The sequence below is a fragment of the Fringilla coelebs genome (assembly GCF_963513975.1).
Source record: "Fringilla coelebs genome assembly, chromosome: 2".
NCBI classification, from domain to species: domain Eukaryota; kingdom Metazoa; phylum Chordata; class Aves; order Passeriformes; family Fringillidae; genus Fringilla; species Fringilla coelebs.
Genome location: NC_140029.1, coordinates 76,770,030 through 76,792,052, shown reverse-complemented (window position 1 = coordinate 76,792,052; position 22,023 = coordinate 76,770,030). Strand labels below are relative to the sequence as shown.

General features: G+C 38.3%; 2 protein-coding genes across 2 annotated transcripts; both read right to left on the bottom strand.

Moving 5' to 3' along the window:
* Positions 1-2,539: 2,539 nt before the first annotated feature.
* Positions 2,540-9,454, bottom strand: LOC311150963 (matrix metalloproteinase-27-like; the record flags this gene model as incomplete). Its single annotated transcript, XM_084201021.1, has 10 exons — positions 9,311-9,454; positions 8,713-8,951; positions 7,947-8,095; positions 7,722-7,850; positions 5,783-5,944; positions 5,487-5,610; positions 4,512-4,642; positions 4,143-4,302; positions 2,845-2,948; positions 2,540-2,649 (listed from the first exon to the last, which is right to left on the bottom strand). The coding sequence occupies exons 1-10, from the start codon at positions 9,410-9,412 to the stop codon at positions 2,540-2,542; spliced, it is 1,410 nt and encodes a 469-aa protein (XP_084057147.1). The 5' UTR covers positions 9,413-9,454.
* Positions 9,455-14,464: 5,010 nt separating this feature from the next.
* LOC311166328 (interstitial collagenase-like) lies at positions 14,465-20,989 on the bottom strand (the record flags this gene model as incomplete). The annotated part of the gene is made up of 10 exons (XM_084226248.1): positions 14,465-14,565; positions 14,753-14,853; positions 15,743-15,902; positions 16,927-17,060; positions 17,653-17,770; positions 18,130-18,291; positions 19,041-19,166; positions 19,257-19,405; positions 19,703-19,947; positions 20,879-20,989. The coding sequence occupies 10 exons, from the start codon at positions 20,987-20,989 to the stop codon at positions 14,465-14,467; spliced, it is 1,407 nt and encodes a 468-aa protein (XP_084082374.1).
* Between the last annotated feature and the right edge of the window lie 1,034 nt (positions 20,990-22,023).

The following is a 22,023-nucleotide window of genomic DNA, read 5'->3' as shown; positions in this document are numbered from 1 at the left end:
AGGCTGTGGGAGGATACGATGAGCTGCAAGACATAATCCCATGTTGTCCAGAGATGGAAGGATAGGATCACCAGTAAGCACTCCTGTTCTGACACTCCTGGTTCCTACTCCTCCAATTAAATGACAAGTAGAGAGGGAAAACTGACTGACCAAGCTGTTACTACTAATCAGAAGTCCAGTCTTTCTATGTTAGGAATAACCTTTTAGGCCTTCTTTGCTAATAAAGGAAAAAGGAATACTGTTTGCTTTATTTATTTTCACAGGTGACTTGTGAACATCAGCCCCTCGCTGGTTTAACAGAATACCAGAGCTGCCAGTCAGAAAACTCCATTAACTACATTCCACTGTTAAAGATTAAATTGCCTTAAGAGCAGAGATTTTTAAAAATTATGAAACAATGTTTCACCTAAGAAAAGGAGCACAGGATAATATGATGTTTGTTTATATATCTGAAGACAGTGGAACTTGCCTAGTTATTGCAAAGAACTGAATAATCTCCTCTATGACTCAATGATTAAACCTTTCTTGAAGTTGAAATTACTATTATATTACACACTGAGCAGAATGTGTGTTAAAGAGTAATCTTGCCTCTGAGTATAAACACCTGGATGTAACTTGGCAGCTCTGTAACTGTGCTGTTAAACTGTGCTTTCTACTACTCAGCCATCAATTGAATTGAATGCTGGAGAAGAGTTTAAGGAACCTGAAAGGACAGAAATAGCTAAGGCATCGTCTCTGTTCCACCTGCCTCCAGCATGTTCTGCTCTTTGTGTGTGGGATATCTCGAGTGCGAGCAGGTGCCTTCAGACAACTTTATCACTGGCTTGTGGTGATAAGCTGCTGTTGTAACTTGTGAAAAAAAGCAAACATCATAGAGGAGAAATGTAGGATGTCCCATTCTGAATAAAAACTGAGAGATACCCATCAAAGATACTATTAATTCCACCCAGCCTTATCTGTCTGAAAGGCAGCTACTCTAAGCTAGTTGGGTAGTCTTCTCCTGCAAGGAGATGTTTTCTCTGGAGGCTGAAGACAGTGGTTTGCCCCAGCATAGTCTTTGAGTGAGATGAGATGAGATGAGATGAGATGAGATGAGATGAGATGAGATGAGATGAGATGAGATGAGGTGAGTAATGTTGTGGAAAATTTCTTCCTCTTTTTTCAGTCCAGGGATCTTCCCTAACTCATATGTCTAGACAGAAGGCTAAAGCAGTCAGATGAATCTTCCCTCAAATGTCTACTGTACCACCCCACTTTAGACTTACATTTTCTTAGGGATCTAAATGGTGATGGTGTTCCCCATGATTAGACTTGTAGATTAGTGAAACATCACATTCAATCCTTTACTTCGATTTCCTGGTGGGAACAAAGCTGGTGGGTTTCTCACATCAATAGCAGCAACACAGTGGTACTGCTTCTGTTTACAGCAAGTCAGGTGGGCAAGGTTCATGCTGGGGTCATTGCATTGTTATAAAAATACACAGCAAAAAGAAACATTTTACTAAACCATAGGAGAGGTGTATAAAACAGAAAAACATGTGAGAACTGGAGAACAGCAGGACAAACTAGTACTGAGACCAGGTTCTCAGATATCCCCAGCCATGCACACAGTATGGCCAACAATTTCACAGTGTGTTCTGGGCCTGTTTCCAGAACTAAAAGTAAAATAAATACCTGGAAATGACGGGACTGTGACTCTATAGATTTTGTCTGATTTTGTGAAGAGTTTGCATGGCAACAGGCAATAAATGTCAGATGTACGTAAAGCACATAATCTTTGTATGTTTGTATCAGCCCAGCAAAGGTTGTGCTCCATGACATGGTAGTTGAATCTATTCTTGAACAGGGCAGGGCTGATGTGTGAAGGATGTAATTCATAGCTTCAGACAAAGTGGACACTGATGAAATGTTAATCGTTATGCTATAAGGACTGATCAGGGTGATTATCAGGGGAGATAATTTATTTAGACATTGGGACTTCAGGGTGATTTTGGTGTCAAAGTACTGTTGTGATGTGATGTGAAAGGGACAAGGCTGCAACATCCAAAGAGTGCATCTTCTGCAGAATGCAGAAAAGCAAGTGGCTAATGAAAGCTTGTACCTTGCAGATGGAGAGAAAAGAAGCTTGCTCTTTGGAGAGAAAAGAGGCAAAGTACAAACATTGTATGCTGGAGGGATAATAGAATATCAACCTGCAGCCTTTCTCACCTCAGAAATGTAAAATGCCTTCAACAGATGAAGCAGAAAACAGGTTCCATCAACCTAAAACTCTTTACAGCCATAATATTAAAAAAAATCCCCAAACCATCTGGAGAATAAAGTAATAAATTATTTTGTACAATTTCCACTTACGGGAAAAAGGCAATTTTGTTCTAGTCTTTGAAAATAAAATTTGAGCTGACATGTTAATTTATTAAAATACATGAAAAGCATTTTTGAAAACTAGTCCTGTTGACTGTTCTGTAGAGCAGTGTACATACAAACAATTTCTGAGATCTCTGGAGCGATAGTTATTGTCTTTCGCTGAATGTAAGAAAGTTTAATGACGCCAACAGTGAAACCAGCTGTTACTCTTCATTTCTCTGACAACTTTTTTAGCAATAGGGTCAAACTCCCACTGTTCTGGTCCATGAAAGAAGTAGAACAATCCTGGAAATGAAAAAGTAAAGCATTATGCTATGGATACAAGAAACAACTTCATTCTGACAAATCCCCTTTGTGCACACAGGAGAGCACCTCTTCATTTCTGTCTTTTGCAGGATGCAGCAATAATGATCATCATAATTTCAGAACTTAAGATCTTTAGAACTAAACTGATTTTACTTGAAAGCTTGTTTCATTTACCTTTCTGTTGAAAAACAGCATCAACCCTCCGACTAATTCCTGGAAATTCATCGACTGTCAGTCTAGGATAACCCTTCTCCATGGACAGGCTGTTTTCATCAAACCTAAATCATATGAAGGGAGACATGCAATTTTCCAGAGTTGACTTCAATTCTGCACAGAGTTTAGCAGCTTTTAAAATATGCCCACCCATCTGCAATTTAGTTGGTTTCACTGGGGTTGCAAGAGAAAGTTGTGTTATTTACTTGCACAAATGGCTGCAAGATGCTGTCCATTGTATTTTCCATTAGGTTGTTTTTTGTTTGCTGATAAAGGTAAACAGCTCCAAAGAAGCATCAGAAGCATCCACTAGAAGCATCTCTAAGTGAGAAAAACTGAAGACCCACATTTTTGACTCCAAGGATGGGATTTCCCTCCTCTGATGATAACAGTGTGACAGAGCATGGGAACTGGACAGATTCATTCCTGCTATAGCACATATTTATAACATGAATCTTGACTTCTCCGCTCAGACTTTGATAAGATATTGTACATAGTCCTCTACTAGGTGGACAGATTTGAATGGAGGCAAGGAAACTGGCTTATTTCTAATACATCAAGTTCTTCCTATGTGAGCCAGTACAATTTTTATGAGATAGGGCTAAATGAAGGGACTTGAAAGGAGAACCTGAAATGTTCTTGCAGATTTGAGGAACCCTCTCAGGAAAAAAAAAAAAAAAAAAAAAAAAAGAGAAAACAAACCAAGCAAACAAAGCCTTTCTTTCACTTCTCCTTGGATACGAGAAATATTTTTTGCAGGCATCTGAGGCTGGGAGAATGAGTTACTAGGTAAGAAATGCGTGTTGCGGTTTACTTGCATGCTGTTGTCTTGTGACCAAGGCAGTAAAATAACAATGCAAGATATTGTAAATACTCTACCCCAATTAATCAAAACCAAAAAACAGGAAACCACAGGAATCTCAAAATCCAGATGACACTGTATGTATCACTGAGGAACCCCACAGTTAGTCACAATAAAGTCTGTGTGAACCTCGCTTGCCCTGGTTGCCTGAGGAAGACCTTTGCAGCCGCTGTGCTTGCACACTGAGGAATCTTTCAGCTTCCCAAAACTGACTTCTTTCTTCCCCTGCCTGCTCTTTGGGTATCAAGACTCAGTCATGCCAGTTTGGGAATAGGATTTGGAGGGAACCTACAGTTACCTAAAAGGTCTACTTTCTCTTTTATCACATGTTCATTTTAATTTTTATTCAGATGATATTGGAGTTATTAGTAGGAAAACATCTGTCAATTCTTCTTACCTCCAGTACTTGTCACCTACGAAAAAGTCTGTCTTCCCTGTTTTTTTATTACAAACAGCTGCATCAACTTTCTTGACACCTTTAGGGAAGCCCAGTGTGTTGATGTTCTTTGGATAACCAAGCAACACCTGATATCCACTGATAACCCAGAATTTGTTGCCTGTTACGACAAATTAAAATATTTAGTTTTGCCAGTCATTTTCAGACAGTAAATTATAAAATGCACTTCTTTATTGTAGGTTGTAGGAAAAATACATGAAATATTCTGAGTTTTTATTTTACCTATTTGAAAAATGTATTTTATGCACACATCCCTTCTGCCCACATAATTAAATTAAGAAAAAAATTAGAGAAAATCTCATACTTTACCTTTGAAAAGTAGGATCTGATCTTTTGTGTTCTCATATGCAGCTTCAATACCAGGAGGCAGATTTGGCCAGAAGACAGAAATTAATTCACGTTCAGCTTCTGAGTTATCAGGATATACCCGCCATAAGTGCCTGATTTAAATATGAAACAGGTTTGTAGTACATAACAAACCACAGAAACTTCTGTGTTTGCAAAAGAATGTGAGCAACATTGTGACTTACAAGCTCTTTCTTGTCAGTGGAGCTACCTGGCTTGATGTGTCAGAAAGGAAATAAGTCCCTGCACTGGGAAGTGTCTGTTTTTTAAATTCTATCTTCATTCTGGCACTTCATTGAAACTGGTTGATAAATGATCAGTTGTAAGCAGCTGAATATTTCAAGTAGTCCCTGTACTGTATAGTGAGTGAGTTATAGCAGCCCAGGTAGGACTTACTGTAACCTCTTCAGCAGATGAATTCCCCAGATGATTTTGGGCTTGCAGAGGGGATTGGAGGAGAGATGGGCTCAATTTTATGGCCAAACGTACTTATTTCTTAGTTTGTTAGTAATTTAAATTAGTGATAAAATGTTCAAGGCCAGGTTGGATGGGGATCTGAGCAACCTGGACTAGTGGGAAGTGTCCCTGCTTGGAACTAGTTGATCTTAGAGGTACCTTCCAAACCAAATCTTTATGTGATTGTCTGGAAATATTTGCATCATTAGGTCAAGTCACTGCTCAGTGTAACCATCTATACATTTGGGAACAAGGTCTCATTGGGATTGAGGTGTTTTCTGGAAAAAAATGAAGCATTTTTTTTCAGGGGATCCTGTACAATATTATTGCTACTAAAATCTGCTAAAACTTTTATTTCTATGAATTGAAATCTGTTTGTCTCATTGTAAATGCTGTAAACATGTAAACCACAAAAGTATTCAGCCTTTGTAGAAATCAAGAAAAATTAAACCCCATACAGACAAATGTCACATCAGTATTTACCTGCCCTTTAGAAAAATGACTTCTTGTCGGAGTGTAGTTACAGCATCAAAAGATATCTGGGAGCCACAGATTTCAGGTGAGGTAGGGGTGGTGGGCCTTTTATCTGGGCCATTTGGTGGGGATCCTGAGGGAGAAATTTTGGAAAGATTACACCAAATTGTAGAAATATTAATGTTTCCACACCTTGCTTTTAAAAAAATATTATGTGAATATGATTGAGTTTATGGTGAAACTTTGTGAAAGAGATTATTTCTCCCATGCTTATGTTTTTTTCTAAAGCCATGGATTTTACTCACCATAAATGGACTGAATGCCACTTATATCATCTGGAGAGAGGGGAAATTCACTGGGGCTGATGTAGGCATAATTGGGGAACATGAGAGCCCTCTGATCATCAGAATGGGAGAGACCCAGGGCATGGCCAAACTCATGAGCAGCAACAAGGAACAAGTTGAACCCTTGGATAGAGAGAAGAGACCAATCAAATTTTACTCAGTAAAAGACTGATATGATCACAGCATCAGGCTATTGCTCAGTCACAGTTTTCATATAATATATTGATGTTCACTAGGGAATGCATCTAGGTGAGCATATTTTTGTATAGGACAAGATTGTGGTCTTCCCCCATTAGAAGGGAGAGACTTTTGACCCTCTTGCTTTCTGTTAGCTACTGAAAGTGTGTGTTTTCATGAGTAGATATCTGGAGGTGAGTGTGGGTGCAGCTCTTTGGAATGTCCTGGCAGGGTTTCCTGGCTGAGGTAGGACAGATTAGATAGTGAGTCAGATCAAACTAACAGCTCTCCAGGGCAAGGCAGGAGGACACACTCTGTGCTCACCACTGATATCAAAGTGTCACTCTGTGTGTCACTCTCCCTCCTACAAACCTGAGAAAGAAAGGTGAGATCATGAATAGACAAGGAAAAATAAAACATTAGCAGAACGCTTTACCTTTTTACCATTGGGACTTTCAAGCATATGGTTTCTTTACAGATTTATGCAACAAAATAAAATTTTAAAATATTATGCTTCTGCATACTTATTCCCAGTGAATATGTTAACAAAGAAAAAAATAAAAATGGAATTTCCCTCAAGATGTGTCCCTCCAAGTAACATGCCTTTCTGAATTAGGGAAGAATGATCATCTGTCCTGCAGACCAAGACCCAGAAATGTCAACAGATGTAATGAAGATCACAAGTCTGTGGCAGAGGAGAGGACTGGTCATCGATTGCCCAAGAAAGGCTGGCTGAAGCCAAGACATTCATTTCTCAAAAACCCAAACAAAATAAAGCCTCATTTTTTCCACACATATTTCCAGTCAGTCCTCCCCTCTCACAAGTCTTCCGAGTGCTCCAAGTTCTGCAATGTCTGGCTGCTGGAGCTGTGCTGCTGAGGAACAGCAGAAAAACTGTGGTTGACCCATTCAGTCCCAGTATGGGGAAAACATCCCATTTAATCATGTGACATGTGCAGCACTCATCCCTCTCTTTTTTTTCACCACAATAAACCCACAGTCTCCTCCTTGTGCAGCGGTTTTACAGCACTTTTCTGTTCATTAGCTCTTTGCTCTTCCTGACCTCAGTTCTCTCTTGTTGCAGCTTTCCATCTCAAAAAGTGGATGAGAAAAGGGTCTAAAGTAGCAGAGGCTGATGTGCCTGTGTGCTGACAGACCCCTGTCAGAGGCAGTTTGTGCTGTACGGCCAGCCTGGAGGCTGCGCGGAGCAGACATTCCCAGACAGATTGAGCCTGGGCACTCAGTGTTCCCCTCCCTGCTGCCTGTTGTTGAACCTACCCTGCAATTTTTAGTGAAGGCTCTTCATTATCCCTAGTGGCTGTATTGATTTTTAGGTGGTGGGGATGTCCTCTGAGGGCTGCTGCAAAGCACAGGCCATGGTAGCGCCAGGGCTAGGATGCACCAGGAGGGGAAAAGAGAAAGCTTTTATCAAGGCTTGTGAGACTCTGGGCCACCACCAGGCCACAGGTAAGAGTGGCTGTGTCTACGGCATTCCTACCTGAAAAGGATTGTCCTGTTGGTATTTTTATCAGGGCTAATAAGGACAAGAGTAGATCAAGGTGTTTATGTTGTTGTAATTATCCCTGTTGGATAGCCTGCAATATCCTCAAGATGCTCTTATAGTTAATTCAGTGTTTCATCTCAGTCTCTTCTTTCACTTAAATAAAATCAGAATGAAATTTATTCATCTGCATAACACTTTATAAACCTTTTTTGAACCTACCAGATGAGCCTGTGGTCCAGTCTTCATCCTCATCAAAGTGCACATCACCGCCTAAACCACTGCCAGGTGGAAAGGCGTGAGCCAGAACTCCAAGGGGGCCATCAAAATAGCGAGGGCAATGTCCCTGAGCTAAATAACATGAAGTTGATACAGCACTAAGCTTAGCTTATGACTATTGAGAAAGATATTAATTAATTTTATCATTGAATGCAGTATTCATTTTACCTTTGGTCCCAAAAGCAATCATTATGTCTGCTATTCCCTTATGAATGCGAGTGAAAATCAGCGGGGTGACAGAACTCCACACTTTAAATGCCTTCTCAACTGCTTTATCCACATCCTCCTTGCTCATGTCTGGTGTGTAGTTCACAATTCTACAGTTATGAGAATTCAAGCATAATATATAGTATTTGCAGAAAAAAGACAATCCCTAATATGGTTAAGAAGATGAACAGGAAATATAAGAAACAATGTAACCTGTAAACAAATAGTTCCCAAGATTCATCTTGGGCTAAGTGAGTTTGATATGTGAAAACTGACTGTGTTTGAGTATGTGATAGCTGTCCAATATGTCTTTTTCATAATAGCTGTGTACACTATCAGTTTTTTCTTAAAATGGGCCTTAGCCAGGAGGTTGCCCCTTGAGCATGAGGAAAGTTACCTCCTCAGGTTTCTGTGACTACTACACTGTCACCTAAACAAATGTTAATGAGGCTTGTACAGGGTGCAGTTGACATTTCTGTTTGTCTTACAGAATATTTGTCAGGAGTGATACATGACAGGCAAAATACTATGGTCGAACCAGTAAATGTAAAAAACCCAGCTCGATTTTCAGAAATTCCTCTCAGAAGCATGCATAGCTAACAGCTGTGGAGAGAGAAACATTTTTGTATTCCCAACAGGAAACAATTGCTGTAGAAGTTATATTTAAAGATAAAAAATTTGGATACCCACAAATCTAAAATTTAAACTCAAAAAGTAACTATACTACCTGTATGTCAGTTTGGTTTTTTTCCATCCGGGCAGGGTGAAGCCATAGAGACCCACATCGGGAACTCCACACCTGGGTTTCTTCATAATTTCCAATGTCTCATTATCCAGTTTTCCAGTCACTTTCAAACCAAAAAATTGTTGCATTTTCTGAAGTTTTTCAGCTGCAGATTCAGCATTTACTTTCCATCCAAGTTGATTTGGATCTGGCTCAACAGCATAGAATTTATTCAAGTAGTTCTAGTGAAAAAAAAAGTGGCAAGTTTCACATTTTTATCTGTTTCTTGAACAAATAAATACCTTAGGACTGATGTTGTTTGTATAGGTTGCTGGCAAAACCTTCCTGTGATTTTGGAGCACAACAGATGTTTTCAGAAGGATCATAGCTGAACAGAAACAGAACAACATTGTCCTGACTCTTATTAACCTGACATTTCCGGTTTGTAGAGATTTATCCTACTTTAATAAAGTTCAAACAGCAGAGTTCTATGCAATAGCATTCTCTCAGAAATGCAGCAAGCTGCTGTGCAACTGGAACACACAGAATAAGTCTAAAAATAGAGGGCTCAATAGATCCCAGATATGGACAATGCAGTTACCTGTACAAGCTTTGCATCTTCTTCATTGTCTTTCTCTGGGTGGAAGGGAAGAGCGCTAGAAAGAGCTGTGCATGTCACAAGCCAAAGTGAAAGAGCCTTCATTTTTACTCTTTTCCCTGTCCTGGTAGGAGAGCTGTCTGCTTTCTGCTCCACGTGCCTCCTTTCTTGTGTCCCAGTTCGTACAGTTATGGGGTGCTTTGGAGAGTCAGCTGTAGACTGACTCAGAGCTCATCATGCTCAGATTCCCTCCACACATGTTATAACACTGTGCAGACTAACACAATAAAACTTAATTGAATCCATGCGACTTCACAGTCATCTGAATCAGTTGGGATTTGAATCTGTCTAAGCAGCTTGGCTACCCTTTCAAAACTGACATTCAATTTCAGTTATTTCACATTGGCTTTCACAAACCTGGGCAATTTCATGCCAGATTAAGTGGTGGACAAATTCAAAACCTTGTAATACGTCCCAACACACCCGTGTGAAGTGGGACCACCAAATGTCAGGGTACTCTATATTCTCCACCTAGAACATGGGGATTGTGCAGGAGGTATGAATCCCATAAAAAAGAAAACAAAATAGACTTTGGGAGAAATGACTGTAAGCAGAATATTTTCTTTTCAAATTGATTTATGACAGAAAATGCCAATTCCTTACCCACCTCTGTCTGTCAATTTTTTAAAGTGGCATATTTCTTTTAAATTATTCTGGTGGAATCCAAGATATACATAAATGAGATTGATTTTACCTTATAAATTGAGCCTAAAGAATGTGAATAATCTTCTATCTCTGTCTGTATCTATCTATCTATCTATCTATCTATCTATCTATCTATCTATCTATCTATCCATCTATCTATCTGCCATGTCATCACTAAAGGTTTTTTTTCAGTTTAACCACATTAGCCACAGGACATATGATTATTTCCTGTCTTAAGTAATTCAAAATAAGGGAAGTTTCAAGAGTCACACAAGCTATGACAAATTATGGGATTTCACCCTGTTCCAGCCAAGCACCTTCCTCTTCCACTGGCAGCAAAGGGAGATGAAGGTGTTTGGCACCTCAGCGGAGCTCTCACAGCACATACTCAACTTTTACAAGACTGTTGAAAGCAATGCCTTCACGTTGGACCGTGGCTTTTTCAGGAAATCTATGCTTCTGGTTTTTGGCTTTTTTGCTGTCCCCTTCCAGCCAATTTTTCTCCAGCTGGAGGCATTAATGGTGATTTTTTTTGTCCCGATATCCTTGTTGTTAAACTTGTTGTTAAAGACATTTCTCAGATACTTAAAAGAACCCCCAACAAACCCTTCTCTTGATTATTATCATTGTATTGTATGGGTCCCATTCAGTTTTATATGTATTTGACCGTATTGATTAGATTTTTGTTGCTATAATGCATGTTTAGACAGCACAACAGACACCCATGTTGTCAACAATTAGGAATGTTGAGTCCCTCTGTTATAGTGTTAAGGTCATGACCATGCTGAAGCACTATTTCTGGTTCCTGGGATGCTCTGTGTAACATCATCAGTACTACTGATGTGATGGCCAGTCAACTTTCTCAGTTAAAACAGGGGTCACATTGCTGCTGCCTTCTAAGAGGAGAAAAGAAGTCATGGGGTAGTTCAACATCCATGAACTCTAATAAATGTCAAAGATGAGCATTAGGAAACCATAACCAGAAGCTGCTTATACAGCTTCTTCTTTTCCCAGACCCCAAGGCCAGCTATAGACGAGCTTGTGAAACATCGCTTGTGAACCTCTTCCGGTCTTTCTCCCTTGGGCAGTGGGAACTGGCTGCGGAGTTGTGTAGATGGCCATGTTGCAAAACCCTGGCAGTGTTTTCTGTGATGTAGATCTCCATCATTTGTCACTCAAATGTCTTCTAAGCAAACACTAATGCTAGCTGAAACTAAAAATTTAGTCTAAATTCTCTGGATTCAACTTCTCCAGATTGAATGAAGACACTGTAGAGGTCAGATGACCCTATTTTAAGTTATTTGAACCACTCTCCAGAGTTATTTCTCCGTTTTCTGTAGAAGATAGCTTAATTAATAAATGCATAAAGTTAGATGCAGCTGATCTTAACCTAGCAGCTCGTATTGTCTCTATCCTTCCCTGCTACCTGGCAGACAGCTGTGGGGATCTGATAGCAAGCCACAGTGGGAAGCAAGAGAAACACTTCTCCCCGTTCATATAAAATCTGCACATAGTTCTTGATTTTTCTATAAAATCAAATTCATATCAGCTGAAACATGTTTTCCAAAAATGTATTCTAGTGCCGTGGGAAAATATGTTTGGTGCAAAAGCCCTGAACAGCATTTGTCTTTTGTGACATATGCATGAACATAATCAGACTGTAACACCTCTAGCTTTGAAATATTTGAGACAAACAAATATATCCAGTTAAAAACATAAGATAGATCTCTAAAAATAAAGCCACACTGGTGGCTGGGATCCAGAACCTAGAGGGGACCTGTGCCTTCTAGACTGGTAGTTGGAACTCAGCTGGAAACCTTTAGGCACCTTAATGGCACTAGAGAACTCTTCAGGAAGAAAAGTTGTGCCACTGCTCTTCAGGCTCAATCCTTCCTCAGAGCCAATGAAATTGAATTGTTACTCAGCCTGAGTGAAAAGCATGGGACAAAGGCAAATGGTCCCCATCCTGTCTTTGACTCTTGATGGACTTTTAACAGACTGCAGCGTGTGAGGGCAAGACCCAACCATGCCAGCCCGGGTCTCTAGGGACAGCGTAGTCCCTGTGGGCCTTTGGGAAGGGATGGGCTCCCAGGAGTCCTGTTCCATACCTGCATGGGTCGCTAGGAGACCTTACAGAGCCACAAGTGCACTAAGCACATTTAGGGAATGGAATTCCTGGCTGGGAAAATCTGTTTTACTGATGATATGGGCATCAATTACACACCACACGTGTAGCAAGGCCCTGGGGAGGGGTACAGTACTTTACGATAGTACAGTAATTAGCAAATAGAGGTAAACTTATTAAAAGGGAAAAAGAAAAAGACAAGCAATTTCATGGACAAAACAGCCTAATTTCTAATTCCTGAAAGCTTGCTTTGTGCCTGAAGAAACCAGAGTGGCTGGCACCAGAGGGCTGTGCCCTCCTCCTCACGGTGTGGCTGGGATGGAGCAATCACTGCGCTCCTGCAGGCAGAGGAAATGTGCTCTCACATAAGCACGGGGCAGATTTCTCACAAAGCAATCACTTCATGTTGAGCTCTCGACTTCCTGCTCATGGGAAATTCACAAAGTGAATTTCAAAACTGCATGTGGCAACTAAAAGTTGGACAGGGTGTGAAGAGACACGGGCTAAAAATATTGCATTAGAAACTTTATCTTATTTTTAACTTCTTCCATGGTCTGTAAATTACCATTTATCTCTCTTTCCTCTAAAACATAACCACCTCCTTACCCCTCATCTCCCATTTAACTTTTTCACTGCCCCATGGGTACTCACCACTATTTGCTTCTAGAGAGGGACTAGCATTCTGCTCAAAATCTGAGAAGCTCTTTTGACATCACCTTGAGATCCTGTGCTTTCACTACATATGTGCAGGGAAAATATGCCCCCAGTTTTTATTTTTTAATATAAATTGTCCTAGTAAGAAATATTATCTTTGCTTGTAAATCTTGTGTTATATTTGTAGACAATTTCTGCTAAAAAGCAGAACACAACACAAACAACTTAGATTCATATACTTCTAAAACAATTTTTGGTTTAATTGTCATTCAGTAGCACTGGCTTACACAAGACAATACAATTCAATAGCATTGCTGGTGAGGTTTGATATTAAAGAACTAGAACCTATAACATCTTGTGAGAACTGGATTCACATAAATTAACTTCTTAATGAAAGCTTTTGATTTGCTGCAATTTATTTGTATGATTTAGCAATATTTTCTTAGGTTTTATAAAATATATGATCAAATTAATTTCCAATTATACAATTTCTTTTCTTTGAATAATATTGAGACTGATCTATACTGAATTTAATAAAAATAAGAACTACGAACTCTTTTCTGGATTTATGAAGGATAAAATTTCATAGCCTTCTAATACAGACAGATAAGTAATGAAAAAAATGAAACATATATGTTTTTATGAGACTACACATTATTTTTTCAAAATATAGTAACTTTTATTACCCTAACAAATCTTCCTCTGAAGCCTGTTGAATTATACAGATATAAAATATAATAAATTTTGTTCTGTTCATATGGCTTCTAGTGATATCAGCTGAACTATAAAGACTGAAGAGAATGTGAATAATCCTTCAACCACCATTTTAATTGAGGACTTTTGCAGAAAATGTGGTTAAGCTGGAAATCAAGCTGTCATTTTTATGAATCTTTGTGTCAGAGGTATTTTTGGCCAAGAATTTTAATCTTTTAAGCAAACTGCTTGATTCTCTAACCCTCTAATGAAATGGGATTTAGTAACTACTGGAGTAGTAAGAGAGTAGAAAGAGAAGTTTACCTTTTTATTATATGATGTGGCTACCTTTGAGAGCAAGTGACTTGTTTCTTATCTCAGAGATCCTCTCTAATCTACATTTCTGCATTTCTGGACTTGAAACTAGTTCTTAAACTCAAAACCAGGAGAATATTCCTTCTCCCCTGCCCCCCGCTCTCTTCCCACAGTTGTAAAGATGTACACTCTGGAGAGTAGCCTAAGAGGGGAAGAAGGGGAAAGAGGAACAGAAAGTGGAAGTAGATCTGTACACCAATGATAATGAGCCCCAACTAGTTAACCATCAGATTTTCACCAGGGTTTGTGAGGAGTGGGGGGTTCAGAGACAAGTGTGGCCTCCTTTCTCTGTCTTTGTGAAAAAACCTGACATTTCCTTCCAGAACACATTTTTTAGTGTTTGAAAGCTAGACTTGCTCTTGAGCATCAGGGCAAAAACGACATCGGGAACAAAATTATATGAGAAACATAATTTATTAGGAAACTTGACCGTAACAGGAGAAGTTGTGATAAATTATATAAATTTATTTTGCTTAAAATAAATAATTATTAAGACTATACTGCCTTAGAATTTGAACAGGAATCTGTTCTGACCTGAGAATCATGAAATGCTGAAAAATGCAGCAGATAAAAATATACAGTGTGCACATGGAAAAACATCGCAATTAACAATTAAACCAGCTGTTGCTCTTCATTTTTCGAACAATCCGTTTGGCACGAGGATCAAACTGGAACTGGGTTGTTCCGTGGAAGAAATACACATAGCCTAGAAGTAAAATTTCATCCAATTATATTTCATTTGAAAAAAAATTCCCTTTATAGACAGTCCATGTATACCAGATATTTTTCATTTCCTTTTCATTAAGGTTATTCCAGCTTTTTGAAAAAAATTATTCTAGCTGTAGAAGCCCAGATATGCACATAAACACAGGTAAAAGGTAAGTTTCACTCACCATCTTTCTGGAAAGCAGCATCAACCCTGCCAATGTTTCCAAAGTCAGAGACTATTTTCCTGGGATACCCATGATCCATGGATTTTTTCTTTTCATCGTATCTTAGAAGAAGAAATGTCATTACAATTTATGAGGAAGCAAACATTATTTTGAAAGTCAAAAGCAAATTCTTACATGCAACTCTACTGTTACTAAGAATTCTCATAGAGATTAATTAAGTAGCTTTTGATTCTTATTAAGTTTTTCTTGGAGATTTCTCTGAGATTTGAAAATTTTACCTATGGTAAAGTTTGTCACAATGTTCCCAGGGACCCTGGAAACACAGCTCAGAAATTTATTTCTGTATTTCTGGACTAGCAGAGCCTTGGCCATCACTTGCACATAAAATGAATTTCCATTTCTAGGCACTGAATATCCAGTCAAACATAAAAACAGAACATAAAACTTTGAAGAAGACAGTACCACAGTCCTGAACTCTAGCTGAATTAGTGTCACCGATGGACTTCTTGAACAAAATTGCTCTCTGAAATTTGTCATGAGCTTCAATTAGAAATACAAGCAACTTTAAAATTGGAGAATACTTATAATTACTTCATAGAGGAATTAAATTAAAACACTTTGCACTGATTCATTTTGTTTGAAAAGTGAATTAGAAGTGGATGCTATCACAGCATAGCACAACAAAGCAACACTCTTGTGGAGCAAAAGTGAGTAATCTACTAGAAATTTACTCTTTTTTATTGGGTAGCTATTCAATCATGTGGAAGTACTTATAATCCTGCTACAGGAATCCAATATTTGGGAAAAAAATCCTGATGAAAAGGTGACACTTCCTAGGAAATGCCTAATTTTTTTTAAACTCCAAAGAAATGCATTTAAATTTCTGTAATTTGCCTGGTTTAAACATTGACCCACTCAAGCTATATAGTAATACATCAGTCCCCAGGCAAATGGAAACTTGTCTTCTGGTAAATGAACATTAAATCTTACCTCCAGTATCTGTCAGCTACAAAGAAGTATGTTTTCCCTGTGGCTTCATCATTGTAAGCTGCATTAACTCTTTTGACAGTCTTTGGGAGCCCAAAGCGATAGATTGGTTTGGGATAGCCAGGCAGAACATCATATCCCCTGATGACCCAATATTTATCCTCTGAAAAAGAGGAGCAAGTTTCATTTGGTTTTGTTATTTATAAAAGCATTTACTTGTGTTTTAGATGTCTGGAAAACAATGTGTCTAGGTGTTGGTGGTTTTCCTTCCAGTTTACTACTTTAGAAAATGTTTCTAATTCTTACACTGGGACTACATAATGAAGACAGTGGAAATAGTTTTTCTTTTTATGAATAAAACATTAGCATAATGAGGAGTGTTGGATAGAGCTTTTCCCCGAATTAAAAAAAAAATGAATATAAGGTATTTTTCGGGATAACAGTTTGGGGAGGGCTGGAGGTGGATGAGTTAAACCATTGACCTTGGATTGGGATATTGAATTTGGTAAATTCCTGTAATATGCTATTTGATTACAGAGCCATATAATGTTTTGAAAACTAGGCAATGTGCATCAAATTAAGCAATTAAGGAAAGCACATGTCTAATAAAAATGCTTTGGTAATTTTAGATGCAATGAACGTATGGTAATAGGTAATGAATATGGTAATAGGCCATGTACTATAGCAATTGCATACTGAATTCATCTGAGATATGTAAAGGGTATTTGAGGCCTTGAAAAAGAAAGACTGATTGTTAGTTCAGTGAACAATTTTCCTCTCACAGTACAATTTTCCACCAACGTATTTTTTTCTTTTTTTTTCCAAACTACAACAAATACTAATAAACATATCAGTAACTGTAAATAAAAATGCCTGTATTTGTCGAATGAGTTCAGTAAAAATCCTTCTGCACAAAATGAAGTGCTGTTACCTGAAGAGAACTAGACCTGAAGAAGGGTAGCTCTTTTCACAACTTGTTTTTCCAGGGCATTAACTATAACAGAGGGGAAATTTTTCTAGATTTTGACGTCTGGAGATTTGTTACAGCAATATGATCCTCTGGCAATTATTTTCAGAACAGTAAGTTTATCTGTTCAACTTCCTTAAAAACACTTCTGTAACTGCATAGTTTATAAGAAGCAGGAAGTAAAAGGTCAGAAAAAGTGGAGACCTTCTGATTAAATTACCTTTAAAAATTGTGATTTCATCTGTCTCAACGTTTTCATAAGCAGCTTGAATTCCTGCTGGTAACCTTGGCCAGAACAGTGAGATAAAATTGAGCTCTGTCTCTGTCCTTTCGGGATGCTTGCGCAGCATGTATCTGTTTTGAACAAAATTTAAGTCATAAAATAATTCCACTCTTATCAAAAATTCAAAATAATTATTATAGCTCCTGGAGTACAACAGAGAGGAGATGTGAATACCCCTGTCCACTGAGTGTAAAAGAAATCTAGAGCAAGGACACTGGTAATTTCAGCACCTCAATTATGTGCTAAATATTCAGCAAATTGAATATAAGACCTTCTTCTTCTCTTAAGGGCAGTAAGGCTCAGACATACTTCTCCCTGGCAGTGCTTTCACTTCTGTCCCTGCTCCTGTACTGAGGATGAGTGTGGGACCCATGGGCACACTGCTAAGAGATATGTGAGTGCTCTTGCTTTGCTGTTTATTTGAATAAATTTCAGAGATAAGTGTGTCACAGTGGTGGGCACATTGATAGAATAGTTGGTAAACAACCTACAAGCTCCTGTCACAATCCTTGCTCTTGACAAATGGGGCTCTTCAGATTAATGATCTGAGAAGGATCTTCTAGTGGTTTTTGTATTATATTCCAAAAGGACAGTTTTCCCTCATGGATTTTTTCGAACTACTGAATATTTTAAAGAAATAATGTGTATGCTTATTGTTGTTACCTGCCCTTGAAGAAGAATATTTCTCCACGTAGGGTAGTAATAGAATCAAATGTCAAATTTGGGTCACAAGCTTCTGGAGTCACAGGTCCTGTTGGCTGCACAGCAGTATTAGACCGTCCTGTAGGATAGACACTTATCATTTATTATGGAGAAATATAAGGAGAGTGTTCAAAAGCTCTCTGAGGACCCAGAAAACATGTTTTATACAGAAAGAAAAAGGATCTATTTTCAAAGTAAGAGTCTATCATTAAATGCAGAATTCTAAAGTTGATAAAACCAGTTGTGTTCATCTTTTCAAAATGAGATTTTTGCAGAACTGGACTTCAGCTGAAGTTAGCTTCCAGGAATTTTCTCCCTTTTGTTATCCATTTTTCAGAAATGAATAAACTTCTCATTTTGGTGGAATGTTAAATACCTTCATTTTACCATTTACCAGCCTCCCAAGTAGAAATATTAACTAAATATATTATTTCTTACCGTAGATGGCCTGAATTCCATCAATGTCATCCTGAGGAAGACGGAATTCATTGGGGTCAGTGTAGGAGTAAGTTGGATACATCAGTGCTCCAGGATCATTTGAATGAGACAGACCCAGTGAATGGCCAAGCTCATGGGCAAGAACAATGAACAAATTGTAGCCTGTAGGATGAGAACCATATGAAACAGCATAAAATCTCTTTCAATACTCGGCACGACTGACTAAATGGGAAGCTAATATACACTAGAGGTACAAGAGAGACTGTAAGTAATTCTATCATCATTAAAACACAAACACATTGTTACAGAGGACCTGTGTGAATATGTAAAGAAAGTCTAGCCTTAATTGTGTTCTCACTGTCGTTTATCTAGTGCCTTTTTGTCTTACGCATGAGTTGTTTCCCCTGCTCTCACAGAAACTGCTCACATTAAGGATCATGCCCATGATGAGGGATTGTTGGCAGTGATCCAACATAAAAAAAACCTTAAGAACAAACAATGAGATTACAATTTTGGTGATAATTGGAACACTCTAGTTAGCACTAAACTTTGAAGTGTTAGGTTAAGAAAAAGAAAGAATTTGCCTTCAGAAGTCTACCAACAGATTTCCCTGTATCCAAATTTTAGCTTTCCTCTGAACAAAAAAGTATGTTAAAGTGCTGACCTTAAAATCATTATAAAATGTTATGACATAAATAATTATATGACACAAATGCCACTATGATCTAAAAATCAATTTTCTGCAAGTTCATGCAGTAAAAAACAACAACAAAGGGCAAGCAATTATAAATTAAAAGCTCTGTCCCTTTTGCTCACTTTTCTGCCTGTAGCCAGGCTCATTAAATAGTAAACATCATGTGAGGTAAGACTGTGTGAGGTTATAGCTATATAGATTCAGCTACAAAACTTACCTGTTCCATCTTTTGTCCAAGCTTCCTCCTCATCCATATGCACATCTCCACCAATACCTTCACCAGGCTGGAATGCATGAGCCAGCTGTCCATTGGGACCATCAAAAGGAGAATTGTCACGGTGGTCTAAAATGAAGAGATAAAAAATTAGATAAAATCCTAAATTACTTCCATAACTTCAGATGGGTATTTAATATGCTGCATTATCATTGTTACCTCTATAAGCAAAAGAGATCATTATATCTGCTACTTTATCCTCAACCCTTTGGAATGTCAATGGTGTCACGTTGCTCCAGACATGGAGAGCTTTTCTGACTGCTTCATCTACATCAGCTCGTCTCATCTTTGGGGTGTAATTCAAAATCCTTCAAAGAAAACACAACACATAATACATTGCATAGAAAATATTTGAAATTTCAGCATTTTAGCTGAAATATAATTACTGGTGAACAAATCAAAAATCTTAGACATTATCTTTCATGAATGAAAATTAATAAAGGCTTTGTTTTAGATACTGACTTCTAAAGTATCTGTTTTCTTCCAGAAATCACGAAATCATTCCATATGTCCATATATGGCATAATATGATTCCTTCAGATGCCCCCACCCCAAAGTCAATGTGCTAGAGTTATACCTTTTTGAACAGGATTCGGAAAGATTACCTGTATGTCAGATTATTTCTTTTCCATTTGGGATTCCCTGGTGTGAACGCATATCGCTGCACGTCAGGTACGCCACATCTGGGCTCTTTCATCACCTCCAGTGTGTCAAGATCAGGTTTTCCAGTCACTTCTAGTCCAAAGAACAACTGCATTTCCTTGAGCTTTGCAACAAGGGGGTTTTCACCACCATTTCTTAAATGGGGATGCTGATCCTTTTGAAGGTCATAGAAATTCTGTAGATAACTCTGAATCAGAGTTAAAAAAAAAACCAACAGAGAGCATTGTGACTTATCAGTACCATCTTTGGCCACACTTAAAATTTGCTAAGTAGTCTTAAACTATTCCCATATTGACATGCCCTGTGTTTACCAGGACCAACAACAACCTCTTTTCTTCAGTACAGTTTTCCTATGGTTTTCTGAATTTGTTGTTTCACCGATGAAACATATCAAGAAATGAAAAATCTAATATTTACTATGAATAACTAATTCTACATTATTTACCGTGATCAATTACTCTAACAACAAAGCTTACGAGGAAGTTTATAACTGGTCTCATGGAAGGAAATTGAGGCTGGCAGTGAGACTCCACACAGCTGGGACTCACACCAAAGCAGTTGAATACTGCTAGGGAGTCAGACTTGGTGAATCATGCCTTTTATTTTTAGCTACAGAATATGATACTAGAAACTCAGGCCTTCCTACTGAATTTCAAGAATTTTGTCTACAACAAATTATGTTGTGTCTGCGTGAGTTCCCTTTTTCCAAAATATTCTGTAAGAGAGCTCTTCAGCCAAAACACGGAAAAACATGCCTGCCTCAAGCAAGTTTTCTTCCTCATATTGTTAAGACCAGTGATATCACAAGTTTCAAAGCACATTCTGAAATTCAGTTGCTGCTGAATTTGACTGTTCCTGCTAGAACTTACGCCTCAGTAATTTTGTTATTACTTTACTGGCAACACCAAAAATGAAGTATATAATATTCAGATGATTTCTGGGTAAATAGGTTCCATGTAATTTTCACACATTTTCTAGGCTGATAGGAAAAACTTTCTCCCAAAACCTCTGCAAAATGGCACATCATTAGTTTCCACCCATATTCTGTGAATTGCAATTATACTTATCTCTCAGAATACCTTGTGTTTTCCTCAGAGATGCACTGAAAAAATACTTACCTCTACAAGCTGTAGGGTTTTTCCTTCATCTTCTGCATCTGGAGCCACAGGAAACGCAGATGAGATGGCCACATATAGTGACAGGAGAATTGCAAAGGTCTTCATCCTCATCTAAGGCTGTCTGCCTCAGTTTCACTCTGGAGCACACTTGTCAGCTGTGTTTATATAGCTGATAGTAAATCAGTGACAGCCTGACTCATGCTGTATAATATCCTCTGATTAGTAAAAATGATGCATAGCAGTTTCATCATCAGGTAGTGACGCAAGGTGTTTAACTAATATTGCTATCCTTATTTTGCTCAAGTCTTCTGGTTTTTGCAATTTTATAGCATATTTAACAAATAAGGAAATCTTTTCCAGGTAAAACGTTGAGCTACATTTCATGTTTTTTTTTGAATCATGAATTTAGACTATTTATGGCACAAGGTTGTGACAAACTGGAGAAATAATGAGAAATAAGATTTAAGAGCAATGTAATTAATAAATTGTATGATAATTAATCAAATCATGCTGCATATGCTACATATGATTTAATCTTAAACAGACTATATAGTATTATGTAGCAAAATGTAATATCAAGATAAAAATGACAGTACAAAGAACCAAGCCCCCAGTCTCCAAGACCCTAGTGTGGTCTTAAATGAGAGTGATTAAGTTTAGATATGGGGTTTGGGATTCAGCTGCCTGAACATTAGTGTTATTTGAAATTCTCTAGGGAGTCACAAATGATCTGCATTTGCCCTGGAAGGATGCAGGTCTCCATAGCTCCTGTGCCATGGCAGCCAGCCCTGGGTGGGTGTCTGAAGTACAGGCAAATGAGAATGAGGTGGAATTTGCTTTAAGTGTTTTGTTGTGTTGATATCTGTAAGTTATTTAGGTCTCCAAGTTCCCATTGTGGACCATGAATTCTAGAGTGATTCAACTGACCACAAGACACGGACTACTAGAGGAGAAGAATTGTTCTTCACACTACATTGACTGTATTGGCCAGGTCCTAACAGTGGTAAGAAAAGTTTCAATATCCTGGACAGTGTAGACTCCTAAACTGAGGAAAACATTTCTAACTGCAAGCATTAGAGTAATTGGCCTGAAGGGGATGTGTGTTTGCTAACTCTGCAGGCTGTCAGGTACAGGCTGAACATCTT